The 20,609-nt window shown below is 40.1% G+C and overlaps 1 protein-coding gene across 6 annotated transcripts in view; it reads right to left on the bottom strand.

The window, feature by feature from the left end:
• Positions 1 to 17,371: 17,371 nt before the first annotated feature.
• TASP1 (taspase 1) overlaps positions 17,372 to 20,609 on the bottom strand; it is a 303,482-nt gene continuing 300,244 nt past the window's right edge. For 5 of the 6 annotated variants that reach the window (XM_064572806.1, XM_064572808.1, XM_064572807.1 and 2 more), the window contains one exon: positions 17,372 to 17,954. In XM_064572806.1, the coding sequence (XP_064428876.1) occupies positions 17,862 to 17,954 (93 nt within the window). In that variant the 3' untranslated portion in view covers positions 17,372 to 17,861. The remainder of the gene's footprint in view (positions 17,955 to 20,609) is intronic. The other variant, XR_010405771.1, reaches the window with a different exon arrangement.

Raw genomic sequence — 20,609 nt, 5'->3', positions numbered from 1 at the left:
GGAATTTTTCATGAAATGGCTACATTACAATTTCCCAGGGTATCTATTAAGTGGATTGGCTAGAAAAATAATGGATAGATAGTTAAAGATAAGTTTATTGTCAATAAGGAAGTATAATGCATGTTAGCAACTCAAATGATGGCTGTCAAGTTCAAAATCAAAAGAATCAGGTCAACTAATGAAATATTCAGCTTCCAAATAAAGGCTTCTATAAAAAAAAAAAATCAGGACTTCTGCTTCTGGAAAGATGGAGTAGAGGCACTTCCCTTATTCCTTCCACTAAGTACAGCAAAAACATGTGGCATTATATATAAAACAAACATGAGAAAAGTTGGAAAGGTGGAGAAAATAAGGCAAGCCAGTTCAGGATCGTGAGTCTTGAGGAACATGGTGATGAATTCCCTGAGTTTTTGTTTGGCCTCATCTATCCCAGACTGGATACTGGAGAAGCCAGCAACCCAGGAATACCAATGGACACAGACAGAGGAGCCCCAGGAAAAGTCTTCTCTCTCAGGCCAACAGACCAGGAAAGGGGCAGTCTAGCAGAACAGAAAACTTTTAGACAAGAATGGCTCTACTTCCAACCAAACACCATGAGAAATAAAAAGGCTGCAACCACACCCCCACCCCTTCCAGTGAAGGTCATGGGGAGAACCTAGACTTCCATTCTCTTTAGGCTGCTACAGGCATCTCAACACCCCCTCTACCAAGTGGAGTCATAGAAGGCCCAGGGGAAAGGAGACTTTCATCACCTCTTGAGTAATAAAAAGCCCCTTCCCCTCCCAGTAGGCAGGATGCCAGCAAAAGTTCTAGTGGGAGCCTGAACTCTCACCTCCATCAGGGGATAACAAGGAACCACTCCCCTATAGGGGTCAAAGTTGCTGAGTGAAGAACTCAGACTTTTCCACTTCCATCTGGTAAGTAACAAGGGAGCACCCCTTCTCCCACCAAAGTGGCATCGGAGGAGACCTGATTTAAAGCAACCATTATAAAAATGCTTTGACAAGCAATTATGAACATGCTTGAAACAAATGAATAAAAAGTAGGAAGTCTCAGCAAAGAAATTTAAGGTACAAAGAAAAATCACATGGAAATTTTAGGACTAAAAAACGCAATAACCAAAATAAAATCAAACAATGATTTAAGGTAAAACAGTAACAAAGACAGTGTAATATAACCATTATATCATTGTTAACATAAACTTTGCTTTTAGATTTTGTTGTACTCACTTGGAAATCTCCTTGGATTTATAATTGTAAACAAGCTATACATGTGAGAAGTTTATACTTAGTTTTATGTTTGTACACTTTAAAGTGGCAATAGTTTGAGTGATTTATATTGACACTAGGAAACAGTGGGGTTTTTTTCCTCTGTGAGGGTCCCTCATTCAAACAAGAAAGTATATTTTTTTAAGATTTTATTTATTTATTTGAGAGAGAGAGCATGCGTGCAAAAGCAGGGTGAAGGGCAGAGGGAGAGGCAGACTCCCTGCTCAGTGGGGAGCCCAATGTGGGGCTCGATCCCAGGACCCCGGGATCATGACCTGAGCTGAAGGCAGACGCTTAACTGATTGAACCACCCAGGTGCCCTAAGAAAATATATACAATGGAATATTACTCAGCCATCAGAAAGGATGAATACCCAACTTTTACATCACAGCAACATGGATGGGACTGGAGGATATTATGCTCAGTGAAATAAGTCAAGCAGAGAAAGTCAATTATTATATGGTTTCATTTATCTGTGGAATATAATGAATAGCATGGAGGACATTAGGAGAAGGAAGGGAAAAATGAGGGGGGTGGGGAATTGGAGGGAGAGATGAACCATGAGAGACTATGGACTCTGAGAAACAAACAGGGTTTTAGAGGGGAGGGGAGAGGGGGGATTGGTTAGCCCGGTGATGGGTATTAAGGAGGGCACATAGTGCATGGAGCACTGGGTGTTATATGAAAACAATGGATCGTGGATCACCACATCAAAAACTAATGATGTATTGTATGGTGACTAACATAACATAATAAAATTAAAATAAATAAATAAATGGCATTTACAATGTCTTATGGGTGAATTGTGCCTCCCCCACCAAATTTCATATGTTGAAGTCTTAACCCCCAGCACCTCAGAATGTGACTGTTTTTGGAGATAGGGCCTTTAAAGAGGCAATTAAGGTAAAATGAGATCATACGAGTGGGCCTTAATCCAATATGACTGGTGTCCTTATAAAGAAAAGGAGCTTAGGACACAGACACACACAGAGGAAAGACAATGTCCAAACAGAACAGATAGGGATGGCCATCTACAAGCCAGGGAGGGAGGCCTCAGAAGAAATCAACCCCATCAACACCTGGATCTCAGACTTCGAGCTTCCAAAACTGTGAGGAAAACAAAAGCCAGCCAGGCTGGGGCACTTTGTTATGGCTGACCAAGCACACACTACTACACAATGCCATTGGAAATCTGATCATTTAATAGAGTTTTAACGATATGGAAGAATTATTATAAAATGTTTTAGATGTAATAATATGGCCAAGTTATTGTGGTTATGTTAAAAACACCTTAATTTGGGGGGCACCTGGGTGGCTCAGTTGGTTAAACTGAAACTTCAGCTCAGGTCATGATCTTGGGGTCCTGAGATTGAGCCCTGCATCAGGCTCCCTGTTCCATGGGGAGCCTGTTCCTTCCTTTCCCTCTGCTCCCTCCCACCCCCACTTGTGCTCCTCTCTCTCAAATAAATAAACAAAATATTTTTTAAAAAATAAAAAATTAAGTTAATTATACATGTGAAAAATGTTTGGAAAAAACAGAAATGATCAACCAGGAAAATGAAGAATTTGATATGGCATGGTATTCTTTACCAATATTTATTCCTGAATTATATCCTAATTTTTTTCTGTTTTTAACAACTTACTAAGATATAACTTACATTATCATTCAATTCACCCATTTAAAAAAGTATACAATTCAGTGGCTTTTATTATATTCACAAAGTTGTGCATTCGGCATCATAATTAATTTAAGCACATCATTAATTAATCCTAAAAGAAACCCCACACTCCTTATTTATCACCACTTAACATTCCCCATCCCCCATCCCTCCCAGCCCTAGGAAGCTACTAGTCTATAGATTCTGTTTCTATAAATTTACTGATACTGGGCATTTCCAATAAATGGGATCATACAATATGTGGTCCTTTGTGACTGGCTTCTTTTGTGCAGCATAATGCTTTCAAAGTTATTCATGTTGTAGTATTTATCAGTATTTTATTGTTTTTTATTGCCCAAATATTCCATTATATGGATATATACTACATTTTGTTTATTTATCAGTTGGTGAACATTAGGATTATTTTCACTTTGTGACTATTATAAACAATGCTGCTATGAACATTTATGTCCACGTTTTTATGTGACATGTTTTCATTTCTCTTGGGTATACATATACTGAGGAGGGGAAAAACTCAGTGTTTAACTATTTGAGGAGAGCTGCCTGACTGAGTGGCTGCACCTCATAGAATAAGTGGAGATGTGTCCCCTCCTCTACTGTTTTTTGGAAAAGTTTGTGTAGAATTGGGATTAATTCTTTTTTTTTATTTTTTTATTTTTTTTTAATTTATTTGACAGAGAGAGACACAGCAACAGAGGGAACACAAGCAGACGGAGTGGGAGAGGGAGAAGCAGACTCCCGGCCGAGCAGGGAGCCCGAGGCAGGGCTCAATCCCAGGACCCCAGGATCATGACCCGAGCTGAAGGCAGACGCTTAATGACTGAGCCACCCAGGTGCCCCTGGGATTAATTCTTTAAATGTTTGGTAGAATTAACCAGTATAGCCATCTAGTCCTGGACTTTCTGGGAAGATTTTTGCTTCCTAATTTAAACTCTTTACTTGTTATAGGTCTATTTGGATTTTCTATTTCTTTTTGAGTCAGTTGTGGTAGTGTGTATCTTTCTAGGAATTTGTCAATTTTATCTAAGTTATGTGACTTGTTGGTATTTAGTTGTTTGACATTCCCTTTATATTCTATTTCTTTCAGTTATATAACACTATCTCTCTTTCATTTATGATTTTATTAATCTGAGTCTTCTCTCTTTTTTCTTGGTCTGTATAGCTAACAATTTGTCAGTTTTGCTGATCTTTTTGAAGAACCAACTTTGGCTTTATTGGTTTTCTCTATTGTCTTTCTAGTCTATTTAATTAATCCTCATTATTTCCTCCTTCTACTTGCTTTGGGATGAGTTTGCTCTTCTTTTTCTCATGTCTCAAAGTGGAATGTTTGGTTGTTGATTTGAGATCTTTCTTCTTTTTTAATGTAGGCACTTACAGCTATAAATTTCCCTCTAAGAACTGCTTTAGCTGAATCCCATAAGTTTTTTGTATGTTATGTCTTGAACTCATTTCAAAGTATTTTCTATTTTCCCTGTTTTTTTTTTTAAGATTTTATTTTTAAGTAATCTCTATACCCAATGTGGGGCTCAAACTCACAAACCCGAGATCAAGAGTCATATACTCCACCAACTGAGCCAACCAGGCATCCCTACTGTTCCTGTGTTTTATTTTTGGCTGATTATTTAGTAGCACCCTGTCTAACTTCCACATATTGCTGAATTTGCTCAGTTTCTTTCAGTTAGTAATTTCTAATTTTATTCTATTGTGATCAGAGAACATGGTTAGTATGATTGCAATCCTTTTAAACTTATTGAGGTTTGTGTTACGGCCTAGTCTAAGGTCCATCCTGAAGAATGCTTCATGTGCACCCCAGAAGAATGTGTACTGTTGTTGTTGAGTAGTGTGTTCTGTAGGTGTCTGTCAGGTGAGCTTTGTGTATAGTGTTGTACGAGTCTTTTACTTCCTTATTGATCTCTTGCCTAGTTCTATCTAATATAGAGTGAGGTATTGAAGTCTCCATTATTGCTGACTTCTCTATTCCTCCCCTCAGCTGCATCAGGCTTTGCTTCATGTATTTTGGGGCTGTTTGTTATTGTTATGAATTCCTCATGGATTGATCCTTTTATCATTGTAAAATGCGCCTCTTACCTCTAGCAATACATATGTTGTTTAAGTCTATTTTGTCTGATACTAGCCACTCCAGATTTCTTATGGTTGCTGTTTGCATGATATATTTTCCATTCTTCTACTTTCAACCTATTTGTATAATTTAAGTCTACCGTGTCCTATAGACAGCATATAATTGAAATTTGTTTTTTAATCCATTCTGGCAATCTCAGCCTTTTGGTTGGATTGTTTAATTCATTCACATTGGTAATGGTTGACTTTATGTGTCAATTTAGTGGGTGTTTGGGGATGAGATTAACATTTAAATTAGTGAACACAGAGTAAAGTAGGTGGCCCACCATAATGTGGGTGGACCTCATCCAATCAATTGAAATCCTGAATGAATCCCTGAGCAAGAGGGAGTTCTCTAAGAGACTTCCTTCAGACTTCCGCTGCACCATTGACTCTCCAGGGTCTCCAAACTGCTGGCTTTCATGCTGGCACTGTACCACTGGGGCTCCTGGGGCTGAAGCCTGCTGGCCCACACTGCAGATTTGGCTTTGCCAGGCTCCATAATTGTACAGTCCAATTCCTTATGAAAAATCATTTATATACACGCACACATACACATCCTATTGGTTCTAATTCTCTGGAGAACCCTGACTAATACAACATCTAATGTTATTACAGTTAGATTAATTTTTTGCTTTCTACATGTCTCCTATCTTGTTCCATCTCTATTTTGTTCCTATTCCTTTACTGATTATTTGGCATTAGTGATTATTTGTAGTGTAATTTGATTCCTTTAATAATTTTTCTACTATTTATTTAGTTATTTTCTTGGTGGTTGCTCTAGGGCTTCCCATATGTATCATTTATCAGAATCCGCTTTAGATTTATATTAACACAATTCCTGCAAGAAGTAGTAATGTTACTCCTATATAGCCCTACTCACAATTTTTTTTTTGTGCTATTATTGTCACACATTTTACATCTATAGATGTTACAAATGCAACAATACATCATTATAATTATTACTTAATATAATTTTACATCAAAGAAGTCGAGATAAGAAAGAGCAAGCATATATTTGTAGGTTTGTTTTATTTACTTTCTTCAGCCAACAGCCAGCAAGGAAATGGGGATCTCATTCTTACAACCTCCTGGAACTAAATTCTGCCAACAACCTGCATGAGCTGGAAACGAATCATCCCCTAGTGCCTCCCAGAAGGAACGCAGCCCTGCCAACACCTTGATTTTAGCCTTTTAGGTGCTGGAGCAGAGAAACCAGCCGAAGGCTTCTGACTTACAGAATTGTGAGATAATCCGTACATGTTGTTCTAAGCTGCTAAGTTTATAACAATTTGTTATGGCAGCAATAGAAAACTAATACACTGTTCCACACTGCCTCTCCATGTCACCATGAGGAATCCTCATTTATTTATTATTTATTTTTTTAATTTTATTTTAGTATGTTATGTTAGTCACCATACAGTACATCATTAGTTTTTGATGTAGTGTTCCATGATTCATTGCTTACGTATAACACCCAGTGCTCCATACAATACCTGCCCTCCTTAATACCCATCACCGTGCTAACCCATCCCCCCAACCCCCTCTCCTCTAAAACCCTCAGTTTGTTTCTCCAAGTCCATAGTCTCTCATGGTTCGTCTCCCCCTCTGATATCCCCCCCTTCATTTTTCCCTTCCTTCTCCTAATGTCCTCCATGCTATTCCTTATGTTCTACAAATTAGTGAAACCATATGATAATTGACTTTCTCCGCTTGACTTATTTCACTGAGCATAATCTCCAGTCCCATCCATGTTGATGCGAAAGTTGGGTATTCATCCTTTCTGATGGCTGAGTAATATTCCATTGTATATATGAACCACATCTTCTTTATCCATTTGTCTGTTGAAGGGCATCTTGGCTCGTTCCACAATTTGGCTATTGTGGACATTGTTGCTATGAACATTGGGGTAATATGGCCCTTCTTTTCACTACATCTGTGTCTTTGGGTAAATACCCAGTAGTGCAATTGCTGGGTCATAGGGTAGCTCTATTTTTAATTTTTTGAGGATCCTCCACACTGTTTTCCAAAGTGGCTGTACCAACTTACATTCCCACCAACAGTGTAAGAGGGTTCCCCTTGCTCCACAACCTCTCCAACATTTGTTGTTTCTTGCCTTGTCAATTTTTGCCATTCTAATTGGTGTAAGGTGGTATCTCAATGTGGTTTTAATTTGAATTTCCCTGTTGGCTAATGATGATGAACATTTTTTCATGTGTCTGTTAGCCATTTGTATGTCTTCTTTGGAGAAGTGTCTTTTCATGTCTTCTTCCCATTTATTGACTTGATTATTTGTTTTTTCGGTGTTGAGTTGGAGAAGTTCTTTATAGATCTTGGATATCAGCCCTTTGTCTGTAGTATCATTTGCAAATATCTTCTCCCATTCCGTGGGTTGCCTCTTTGTTTTGTTGACTGTTTCCTTTGCTGTGCAAAAGCTTTTTATCTTGATGAAGTCCCAAAAGTTCATTTTTGCTTTTGTTTCCCTTGCCTTTGGGGATATGTCTTGAAAGAATTTGCTGTGGCCAATGTCAAAGAGGTTATTGCCTATGTTCTCCTCTAGGATTTTGATGGATTCCTATCTCACATTGAGGTCTTTCATCCATTTTGAGTTTATCTTTGTGTATGGTGTAAGAAGAGTTTCATTCTTCTGTATATAGCTGTCCAATTCTCCCAGCACCATTTATTGAAGAGACTGTCTTTTTTCCATTGCATATTTTTTCCTGCTTTGTTGAAGATTATTTGACCATAGAGTTGAGGGTCCATATCTGGGTTCTCTATTCTGTTCCATTGGTCTATGTATCTGTTTTTGTGCCAGTACCATGCTGTCTTGGTGATCAGGCTTTGTAATATAGCTTGAAATCAGGCAACATGATGCCCCCAGCTTTTTTTTTCTTTTTCAATATTTCCTTGGAAATTCAGGTTTTTTTCTGATTCCATACAAATTTTAGGATTGTTTGCTTTAGCAATTTGAAAAATGCCATTGGAATTTTGATCAGGATGGCATTGAAGGTATAGATTGCTCTGGGCAGCATAGACATTTTAACAATGTTTATTCTTCCGATCCATGAACATGGAATGTTTTTCCATCTTTTTGTGTCTTCTTCAATTTCTTTCATGAGTGTTCTGTAGTTCCTAGAGTATAGATCCTTTACCCCTATTCCGAGGTAGCTTATGGTTTTTGGTGCTATTGTAAAGGAATCGATTCTCCAAATTCTCTTTCTACAGTTGCATTGTTAGTGTATGAGAAAGCAACTGATTCTGTACATTGATTTTGTATCCTGCCACATTACTGAATTGCTGTATTAATTCTAGTAATTTGGGGGTGGAGTCTTTTGGATTTTCCATATAAAGTATCATGTCATCTGTGAAGAGAGAGAGTTTGACTCTTCTTTTTTGCCAATTTGAATGCCTTTTATTTCTTTTTGTTGTCTGATTGCTGTTGCTAGGACTTCTAGTACTATGTTGAATAACAGTGGCAAGAGTGGGCATCCTTGTCGTGTTCCTGATCTTAAGGGAAAGGCTCTCAGCTTTTCCCCATTGAGGATGATATTTGCTGTGGGTTTTCATAGATGGATTTTATAAAATTGAGGAATGTTCTCTCTATCCCTATACTCTGAAGAGTTTTAATCAGGAAAGTATGCTGTATTTTGTCAAATGCTTTTTCTGCATCAATTGAGAGGACCATATCGTTCTTCTCTCTCCTCTTATTAATCTGTTCTATCACATTGATTGATTTACGAATGTTGAACCACCCTTACATCCCGGGAATAAATCACACTTGGTTGTGTTGGATGATCCTTTTAATGTACTGTTGGATCCTATTAGCTAGGATTTTGTTGAGAATTTTGGCATCCATATTCATCAGGGATATCAGTCTGAAATTCTCCTTTTTGATGGGGTCTTTGCCTGATTTGGGGATCAAGGTAATTCTGGTCTCATAGAATGAGTCTGGAAGTTTTCCTTTTGTTTCTATTTTTTGAAACAGCTTCAGGAGAATAGGCATTATTTCTTCTTTGAATGTTTGGTAGAATTCCCTAGGGAATTCATCAAGCTCTGGACTCTTGCTTTTGGGGAGGTTTTTGATCACTGCTTCAATTTTGTTACTGGTTATGGGTCTATTCAGGTTGTCTATTTCTTCCTGTTTTGGTCTTGGTAGTTTATAGGTTTCCAGGAAGGCACCCATTTCTTCCAGATTGCTTAATTTATTGGCATATAGTTGTTGATGATAATTTCTAATAATTGTTTCTATTTCCTTGGTGTTAGTTGTGATCTCTCCCCTTTCATTCATAATTTTATTAATTTGGGTCCTTTCTCTTTTCTTTTGGATAAGTCTGGCCAGTAGTTTATCGATCTTATTAATTCTTTCAAAGAACCAGCTTCTAGTTTCGTTGATCTGCTCTACTGTATTTCTGGTTTCTAATTCATTGAACTCTGCTCTAATCTTATTTCTTTTCTAATGAGTGGCTTAGGCATCATTTGTTGTTTCTTTAAGGTGTAAAGATAGTTGGTGAATTTGGGATTTTTCTATTTTTCTATTTATTCTATTTCTATATATTCTATTTTCTATTTTTTTGAGTGATGGCTATATATTTCTCCCTTAGGACCACCTTTGCAGTATCCCATAGGTTTTGGACCAATGTGTTTTAGTTCTCATTGGTTTCCAAGAATTGTTTAAGTTCTTCTTTGATTTCCTGGTTTTGACCCAAACATTCTTGAGCAGAGTGGTCTTTAGCTTCCAAGTGTTTGAATTTCTTCCAAATTTTTTCTTGTGGTTGAGTTCCAGTTTTAAGGGGTCTGAGAATATGCAGGGAATAATCTCAATCTTTTGGTATCAATTGAGACCTGATTTGTGACCCAGTATGTGGTCTATTCTGGAGAAAGTTCCATGTGTGCTCGAGAAGAATGAGTATTCTGTTGTTTTAGGGTGGAATGTTCTTATATATCTATGAGGTCCATATGGTCCAGTGTGTCATTAAAGCTCTTGTTTCTTTGTTGATTTTCTGCTTAGATGATCTGTCTATTGCTGAGAATGGACTATTGAGGTCTCCTACAATTAACATATTATTAACAATATGACTCTTTATTTTGGTTAACAGTTGGCTTATGTAGATGGCTGCTCTCATGTTGGGGACATAGATATTTACAACTGTTAGATCTTTCTGTTGGATAGACCCTTTAAGAATGATATAGTGTCCTTCTGTGTCTCTAACTACAGTCTTTAGCTTAAAATCTAATTTGTCTGATATGAGAATTGCTACCCCAGCTTTCTTTTGAGGTCCACTGGCATGGAAGATGGATCTCCAACCGTTCACTTTCAGTCTGGATGTATCTTTAGATGTGAAATGAGTCTCCTGTAGACAGCATATGGATGGGTCCTGACTTTTTATCCAATCTGCAACCCTGTGCCATTTTATGGGAGCATTTAGGCCATTCACATTGAGAGTGATTATTGAAAGATATGAATTTATTGTGATCATGTTGCCTGTGAAGTCCTTGTTTCTATAGATTGTCTCTGTAAATTTCTGTTCTATATCACTCTTGGGGTCTTTCTCCTTTTATAGAACCCCCCTTAATATTTCTTGCAGGGCCGGCTTAGTGGTCACATATTCTTTCAGTTTCTGCTGGTCTTGGAAGCTCTGCATCTCTCCATCCAATCTAAATGACAGCCTTGATGGATAAAGTATTCTTGGCTGCATGTTCTGGAACCCTCATTTATTCACTCAACAAATATTTAGTGAGGACCTATGATGTACCAGGCACTGTCCTCAGTGCTGGAAGTATCGTATGAATGACAGAAAAATCCCTGTTTTCAGGGAGCTTACCTGCATATTGAGGGAGACACATAAACCAAACCAATGTGTCAGTGATATGGTAGATTGGAAAGGCTGAGTGCCAGAAGGAAAAAATAAAGCAGAAAGGGGACAGGACACAGAGTGGTGAGAGGAGTGTGGTGAGAAGGGTGCTCACTGAGAAGGTAACATTTAGGGACACCTGGGTGGCTCAGTCAGTTAAGCATCTGCCTTCACTCAGGTCATGATCCCAGGGTCCTGGGATCGAGTCCCACATGGGGCTCCTTGCTCAGTGGGGAGCCTGCTTCTCCCTCTTCCTGCTGCTCCCCCTGCTTGTGTGCACGCTCTCTCTCTCTCTGACAAATAAATAAATAAATACATAAATAAAATCTTTAAAAGAGAGAGAGACAGTAACATTTAAACAAAGAGTTGAAGGAGATGAGGGAGGAGCAAGCCATGTGGATCCCTCTGGAAAGGAGAGTAAAGGCACATGCAGTGGCTCTGAGATGGGAGGTGGTCTGGGCTGCTGAAACAGCAAGGAGGCCAGGATGGCTGGAGCAGAATGAGTGAGGGTTATAATAGGAAGTGGGTCAGAGAATGACAGGGAGCAGATTCCAGGGTATTGTAAGGACTCTGGGGCAAGGTGTACTATAAGGTTTTGAGCAGAGGAGCATCATGATCAGACTTCTTCTGGCTGCCAAGTGGACAAGTAACTGTGGATGCGGGGAGGCCAGTGAGGACCCTGTTGTAATAACCCAGGGAAGTAGTGGCGGAGAGGGGGAGAAGTGGTTGAATTCAGGATGATAGCATTTAGTAATGCATTGGTTCTAAAATAGGAGAAAAAGCAGATTCAAGGATTTCAGGTTGATGGCCCCCAAAGAGCCTTGTCTCTGTATTAATACCCTAATGCAGTCCCCTCTTGAATCTGGGCTGAACCGGTGACTTGATTTGAGCAATACATGTGGCAAAAGTAAGGCTGGGACAGTTCTGACCCAAACCTTAAAAGGGCCTGGTAGCTTTTGCTTTCATGCTCCTGGGAACCTTGAGTTGCCATGTCTTATAGGAGAAGCAGCAGGAAAAGACCATGGAGGGTGGCCACGAGCAGAGGAAAAGACCCTGAGCCTGCATGGAAAAAGAAGGAAGCTCATCAGCTCAGCCCCCAGCTCACACTCCAGCTGAATACAGCATACCCGTGACTACCGGCAAGAGTCACAGAAAACCCACTGGGTGAAGCCAAGCCTAGTTGACACAACTGTGAGAAAACAAAATAGTTGTTGTTTAAATTACTAAGATTTAGGGAGGTCTGTTATGCAACAACAGATACATAAAAGAAAAAAAAAATGACCCCAAGAGTTTGGGCCTGAGCACCCAGAAGGATGGACTTACCATTAACTAGATGGAAAAGGCTGCTAGTGAACAGGTTAGGGGAAAAAACTTGGGTGGACAGATTAAAATCTTACTACTTACAAATGAAGAAGAACATATTTTTCTTAATATATTAGAAGAACACAATCTTCTGGGGCGCCTGGGTGGCTTAGTTGTTAAGTGTCTGCCTTCGGCTCAGGTCATGATCCCAGGGTTCTGGGATCAAGCCCCATATCAGGCTCCCTGCTCCACGGGAGGCCTGCTTCTCCCTCTCCCACTGCCCCTGCTTGTGTTCCCTCTCTCTCTCTGTTTGTCTCTGTCAAATAAATAAATAAAATCTTAAAAAAACAAACAAACAAACCCACGATCGTCTATCTTTTAAGCATTCCTGGATTTTCCAAGGCCAGGAAAGGCCATTTGAGGAGCAAACTTTTGGACCTCTGGCATAATGGCAACAGCAGTGATTAAAGGAATTGTTTAGATTTTTTTTTCTATCCAGGTTCTGAAGCTCTGCTGACAATCAGTGAAATCCCCATCAGGGCTGAGAAACCCTAGCCCAATGTTTCCAGCTTCGCCATTGTGGTTTCAGGCTTTGGTGACTCGACCACGTAAAGGAGAAACCACCGTGCTTGCTTTCCCTGCTGCTTTCCGCAACTGGTCACAATGAACCACCCTGGGCTTGGCTGATGGGCTTCTGAAAGCTGAGTGCACAGCCTCAGAGGGAGGCCCTTGCCAGTTTTAGATTTAATCCTTCCTGTGGCCGTACACTTCAGAGACAGCAGTATGTGGGCACAGAAAAACTGCCTGGTCACTTTGGTCAGCCTGTAGGTCTCCGATGATAGGCATCTGGACTAATATAAACTTGAACCCAAATTAAGTGTTGGGGAAAAGCAGTGTATTCCTTAAGAATTCTTAATGCCCCATAGCAAATATTAATGTAAAAGGATTACTTTTATGGTGTCAGCCTCCCGCTCATTCAGTCCCAACCTGTATAGCCTACTGCATTTACCCACCCACATCTCCTTCCCCTGCTTAATCAGGATTTGGGAACGGTTTAGGATATAGCTAAAGTAAAACAAATTAATCATATTCACGGGGGCTTGTATCTTCTGGGCTCAACCTTTCCTTGGGCTAGTGTTCCTGGGTTGGAGGAGTAGCTTCCATGCATAGTCCCCTTTTGGTTCTCCACACGACGACTCACTACTGGAACCTTAAGTTGGATGGGAGACTGGGCTTCAAGGCACAGAGGGATTCACAACGTTGAACAATTGTAGGGCTTATGTCAGAAAAAAGTGGATGTGCTTGACTCAATAAACATTTTGTTTTCAGAAAAATGTTGGAAGGCATTTTTTAAAAAAATTAACCATAAAATTACGTTGGTGATATCCAGGCTTGAGAAATGACATTCTGAAAGTGGGTGCCATATTGGTTGTTACAGTGTGGTCATCATGGAGATGTGTTCATGACGTGGGGACACTGGCTACCACTGTTTGGGTCTTTTCAAATCTCTTAAAGTCATCACACACCTTTGGCTATGGTTTCTTCCGAGTACCAGTAACACAATTCTAGATTCTTTCCCTTGAGGAGTTCCTCACTCCTTGATGGACTGCTGCTCTTCAGCTTGTTTTTTCCCCACCTGCTTAAAAGTATGCGCCTGTCTCCAGCTGTCTGGTGCCTGCCATTACTGACCAAGCTGTGAACTTCCTTCCACTTCTGTGGCACATCCAGCCTTATCACTTGGAGAATGTTCAATCAGATATGATGGATGAAGATGGTTCATCAGGAGCACAAGGCAGGAAGAGACTCCAGTGCAGGACCCAAACAGACTGGTGAGTCCACCCTCTCAGCAGAAGAGGGTATAAAGGCCCATCAAGGCCTCCTGGCCAAGGAGAATGGAATGTTTCTTAGTTTCAAGTCCCCAAGAAGCAACCTTGGGACAAGGTGGCAAATGCAAGTAGTTCATCTGGGAGATGACCCCAGGACACACAAATAGGGGAGCAAAGAAGGGTACAGGGAAGGGAAGAAGGCCAACATGAGGTGTATTCGTAAGTCAACTACCACAGGGGGCAACTGAAGCTTAATTTCTGTGGGAAATCTCAAAAATAGAGTGAAACATGTACCCCAGACTTACACCACCCAAGAAGCAAGGCAGTGAGTATATTTATACAATGTCTGTTCATCACTGGTTGAGAGCTGCTCTTGGGGCATGCTGATTCCCAGGCATTCCTGGCCTGCTGTGTGCAGGTGCAGCTTTCTATAGTTCCCGAACAAGTCCTCAGGCGTAGAGGTGCAGACGCAAGCCTCTAAATGTTGTCTGGGGAACTCTGAACTGGAGAATCAACGGGCAATGACAGTGGTCTGCTCCAGACCCTTGCTCAGCTGGCTTTCACTGGCAAATCAGACCTTGCCACGGTGCTCACTGTGTGGACCTGTGGCCGGATGCTGACTGTACTGTTAGGACTGGGGATGGGTTTCTACAGAGGTCTTAGGATAGAATATAGGTACTGAACAGCACTAGCTGAACCAATAATAAATGAGGTGATTCTTGTAAGTCTGGACATCCTTCTATGATATTCTTAAGTGAAAACAGCAGGTAATGTAAACCCATTTCGGTGTTAAAACTTAGAAAATTCATGCATAAAAAGTCTATAAGGATACAAGATAAAGTGTTATTAACTTGTCTCTAGGGAAATGGGGTTATGAGTTAATCTTTTTTTTTTTTTTTTTTTGCTTTCTGATGTTTTGTAATGAGCATGAATTGCTTTTATAATAACAATGACCAGATTTTTTTTTTTTTTAAATGCCACAATAATACAATCTCAAGATTCAGGAATAATTTCAGGACTTTTCTGAATGTTCCCTTCTTCAAACCCTCCTTTCCTCCCTCCCCCTTTTACCTGTGCTTCAAAACAGAATTACAACGCTGCTTATTTGCAGGTGACTGCAATGTACCATCACCACTCTCAAACATGGGACACAGTGAGCAATTAGGCAAAAAAGACCTTTGAGCAGCCAAAGAGAGGTGCCCACAGCCGTAAGCTAAAAGTCATCCATTTTGCTCACAGACAAGCATTTAGGACTTACTTACATGTACTTTGTACACAGTTCTAACAGACACGGCTCTCAGACTTCAACTTCACAGTTCAAAGAAGCAGGGGAAAAGGGAGGAAGGCCTGCCCTCATCAGACACACAGAAGGCAGTGAGAAGAGGCAGAGCTGCCAAGTGAGGAGGATGGGCCTAGACAAGGCCTTCAGGCCTCAGCACTGGGCATGGGTGCTGTGGGTGCCATGCCTTCCATCTCCTCGCCACTTCCAGAAAACTCCCGCTTCCAAACCCAGAGCAGAATCACAGGGATGGCCTTGAGGAATCCAGACCAGGCTTACTTATACTCAGGAGAACCAAGCATCCAATGATCAGGGCTTGAAAAGAAGCAGAAGATAGGCATACAGTAAAGATCATCCGTGTTAAAATACTGCTTCAGCATCTTGGTGATATAAGCCAGACTAGGGAATGAGGTTACTTTCTTATCTCTTTTGACCCTTTCTACTTTTGTGTGAAATGAGGTTGATTATCCTCTGGTTCCAGGATCTGCTCTTTAATATCTGATCTGATCACTAAGGAACTTATACCACACATTATGTTTTTGCCTCCAGGATTCTGAGTATCACTTTTTTTTTTTTGCCTCCTGGTTTGACACTATTCCTTAAATTAAAAAAAAAAAAAAAGGAATTGGAGAATAAAGTCTTAACAAACCGTTCTTGGAGGGGCTGTGCTCTTTTACACTGACCAGTTTTTAAACTCTTCATAAAAGGGGTTTTTAACAAGCCCAAACTTTTAAATATGAGTAGAATAAAGTCAAAACAAGATGAAAAGAAATGGCATTCCTGGTGAAGTAGGTCAGATGATTTTCAGACTCCAAAGTGTCCTGATAGTTTTATGTGATCCAGTCCAGTTCCTCAAAAAACCCTGCCAACAGGTAACGGGTCTTTGAAAGCTTTTGAAGCCAAAGGCTCCCCACCAGCCAGCCCATCGCTTACTAAGTTCTCAGCCTCATTAAGAATGAGAAACAGATACCACGGCACCAACCTGTCTACGGGAACACAGCGAGACAAATGTAATTGCCTGTACAAGGAATATAAATCAGCAACTCCCAAATCATTCATATTTACACCCACTCCATTTTGGTTGTCTTTCCTTTATAATTTGGCCATACATCGATGTCAAGTGTATAATTTCATCTGGGGCTTTATCAGTTACCGCCCAGAGCCATGATTATATGGTGCAGGGAACTTCCTCTCCCTGAGCAAGGCTATCTTTAGTATCTTCTTGATAGCCACTTCTTGCACAAAAAATCAAAAGGAAAGTCTTGGTTTCCTTATGTGGCTCCAGAATCACGAAATATAACATTTAGAAGCAATTTATCAACTGAAACCCTTGGGTTTTCAGCTGCCACTACAATTTTCCAAAGCAGAGTGTTCTTATTCCTTCCCTTTGTTATTTTTTTATCAACCTGCAATAAAAACTTTAGGGATCTTGATACTGACCATTCAATCATGAACAAAGTTCAACTTTCATCTTGTTAGTGTCCAGCCTAACTGCACAAAGACTGGTTTTGAACTATCAGAATCATAGCAAAAAAGATAAAGGTATGATTTCTGGAAGAAGTAACTTTTTACAAACAAAATAAAAAATGGCTCTCCAATCTAGGATTCAAAAGATAATTTATTAGTCTGAGAAGAGGAGTCACACACTATACCCAGTAATATGCTTCTTTTATTTTTGTGCCTTTATCTTAAAAATATATTTAAACAAGAAACAAAGATAATATTGAATTTTCCCATAAATTTTGCTTTCTTATTTACAGTGTTACATTGTAAATAACATTCCATTATACACAAATTAAGGACTGTGCATTCCTGTATGTTCTCTTTACATATTCTCTCATTATATAGTACATATAGCTTGAAGATATGCAGTATTTAAGCTTAGAAAAGCTTGAGGAAAGAAGTACAAACTTTATCAATAAGACTATTATTTAAAAAGGTTCTGACCTTAATTCTCTGCTAGATTGTTTCACTGAAACCATTCTTTGTTAAAGAAAAATGCCCCATATGAGGGATGAGAATAACAGTTTAAGTTACCACAGGATCCACTTAAACTGTTTAACAAATAAAAACACTTTATCACTTAGTACTGTTATTAAATGGAGCACTACCACTGTCAAATCATTTAAACATGTAGATTTACTCTTCAGTTCAGACACATCACATCAACGACAGCTGGTACCTCTGTGTGAAATCAAAAATGTTTCCTTTGCAACTTTAGGTTTTACTTGTAAACAGTAAAGCACACATTTTGTAAAGATGATTTACTCATTCCCGGTCATAGGTTACACAATAAGGAGCTCGTATTTCATCGAGAGAGAAGCAGGCACACGCACTGCACGCGCGCGCACACTCAGTCCCGCGCACCCGCCGAAGACCCGCACGTCACTAAGCGCGAACTGCAGCAGCGAGCCGTGCACGAGGCTGCAAAGAGGAATTATAAAACGGCGAAGATAAAACATCCAACTTCAGTTAAAATCCCCGAAACGCTCAGGCTCTGAAATGCCTCTCGGACGCTTCATGCTCAGCCTGAAGGGTCAGTTCACCGGGTTCTCCAGGCGGCAAACCCCGCCTTCGATTGCCACGGACTGTCCCGCCACCGCACCGGGAGGGAGTCTTGAAATGTGAGTCTGCAGAGAGGGAGACAGGAGAGCGTTAGAAGTGCCACCGGTGTCCTCCCATAAGCGACAAGGGCGGAGGAAATACCAGAACGCCACAGCCTCTCTTTGCTTCTCAGGATCTACAAACCCTGATGGTAACCTTTAAGTGCAGAGAGATCCTGTTTGGTCAAATCTTGCAGGGGATGTTTACTGAGCATCTACTATGTGCTGAGCACAGCACTGGCAACGGCAAGTACAGAATGAACAAGATAGCTAAGGCTCCTGAGAGCACAGAACTTATAATTTAGTCATGAATTCAGAACAGTAATTAATTGTTTAAAGGCCAACTTTATCAAGCATATTCTAGTTCTCTGAAAACTAATAATTTATATACATTTTGTCTTCCAAAGCAACTGAGAATACCTGATTCACGTTTACATTTTATTCCCTAAGGGATTTGAATAGCTTGCAAAAATTCAGATAATTCAACAACCTAAAAAGTGAGGCAATGAGACTGAAAGAAAAATAGAAGCTTACAAAATAAGGTAAAGACAGGCATGAGATTAACACACAAAATCTCGCCTGAGTTCTGTACCCATGCTAGAGGCAGCCTGCTGCCCCATCCCTCAGCTTCCTCATTCCATGACCAGAGAGTTGGTTCATGTGTGTCCAGGATCACAACAAACCAACTGCTCAGAAGGGAATAACAGTTCCTGGTACAAGGCCCGGGAACTCTCTCTCTTACGGGGCTTCATACACAGTAGGTACCATGTTTAGTGGGTGAGTGAAGACATCAGTTGTACCAAGAGGAGTTTTGTAGGGCTGAGGGTTAACTTTACTCAAAGGACGCTGCCCTGATGGAAGATCGTAAAAGCTGTTCCATAAGGGTCAGGATGATGTCAGCCAGGAATTCCTTTTTTTTTTTTTTGATGATCCGGCTTAATCCAGGGATAGATAAATGTCGGGAGCTTCTAAGAAGAACAGAAGGACTGCATATCCCTTAGGTAATCCTCTCTAATTCTGCTACTCTAAACAAGTTTTTCCTAAGGACCAAACAGAAGTGAGTTCGAGCCCCGGGTGAGGCTGTTTGGACGCAGCCAGCGAAGTGGCCAAGCCTAGAGTGGGAATGATGTCCTCTCATGCAACCAAATATGAAACAAGCCTATGTTTTAGATGGAATGACAGCTAAGCTAACTGACTTGTAGTTGGAGGGTAGACAGTATTCTTGAATCTCACTGTGCAAGTCCTATTAGAGGAGCTAACATAAGTCAACAATTTGGAAAGTTCTAGAGAATAGGAACTGTTCTCTAGGCACTGAGTTTTTCTGTGTGCAAGGCAGGAAGCAACCTGTAACCTACAAGGGTGAGGTCTGTTGCCTCAGGTAGAGAGCTGGGTGAGGTAGTCTCTGTGGTATCTCCTGGGACACAAGTATCAGTGAGTTCACTCACTAGGCTCATGCTTCTGGGAACCGTGTCCCAGAATCTGGGCTCATTATTACATCTGAGGGCCAAACTTGGATCTCACCATATGGATACACTGTACCTGAGGAGTCCATAGTGGCTTGTGGCTCCAGAGCTTGTGGCTCTATTGTTTCTTTATTCCTCATTTAACCTAGCAGGAGTTAGAACAGGGTGCTTTGTTTAATTCTGCTACCCAGCAGTCTTTGTCACACCAGGCACAAAAATCTCAATTCTCACAATTCTCAGGGTTCAATATTGATGGGGCTACTTTTATTCCTCCAGGAATTCCTTAACATGAGGTGAAAGAGAATTTTTTTTCCCTAGATATCATTCTTTTTTTTTTTTTTTAAGATTCTTCTAAACAAAACAAAACAAAACAAATCCCTGAAAGAGTAGAAGTCCCTTGGTCAATTTCATCCCTAATCTCACCTTTTCCAGTCATGAATACAGTCATGCAGCTATGACAGGGATCAAGAATGAGGCAGAACCCCAGTGGAAAACAGTATGGGGATTCCTCAAAGAATTAAACATAAAATTACCATATGATCCAACAATTCCACTTATGGATATATACCCCCAAACAAGTGAAAGCAGGGACCCAAGAGCTAAAAGGTGGAAACAACCCAAGAGTTCATAAACAAAATGTGACATATAGTATATACATGCAATGGACTATTATTCAGCCCTAAAAAGGAAGGAAGTTCTGACACATGCTACAACATGGATGAACTTTGAAGACATTATGCTAAGTGAAATAAGCCAGATATAAGATAACAAATATTATAAGATTCCACTTATATGAGATATCTATTAGTCAAGTTCATAGAGACAGGAAATAGGATGGTGGTTGCCAAGGGTTGGGGGAGGGGGAATGGGCAGTCACTGTTTAGTGGGTACAAATTTTCAGTTTGAGAAGATGAAAAAGTTCTGGAGATGAATGGTAGTGATGGTTACACAACAACATGAATGTACTAAATGCCACTGAACTGTGCATTCAAAAATGGTGAAAATGAAAAAAAATGGTGAAAATGGTAAATTTTGTTATGTATATTCTACCATAATAATAATAAAGAAAAGAATAAAGCAGAAATGACAATTTCCTACCTGTTTGAGAATAATATTCCACATGATAGCATTAAGAAAAGAGGCTAGCTAGGAATGAATCTACAGTGCAGACCCCCGTAGAAGAAGCATCAACACCATCAGGTTCTGTTCACAAATAGAT

This window comes from Mirounga angustirostris, unplaced genomic scaffold (genome assembly GCF_029215605.1).
Source record: "Mirounga angustirostris isolate CCGP_5_RB_7025 unplaced genomic scaffold, mMirAng1.0.hap1 SCAF_10, whole genome shotgun sequence".
Lineage (NCBI taxonomy): Eukaryota > Metazoa > Chordata > Mammalia > Carnivora > Phocidae > Mirounga > Mirounga angustirostris.
Note: the sequence above shows the minus strand (reverse complement) of the source record. Positions and strands in the feature narration are given on the sequence as shown.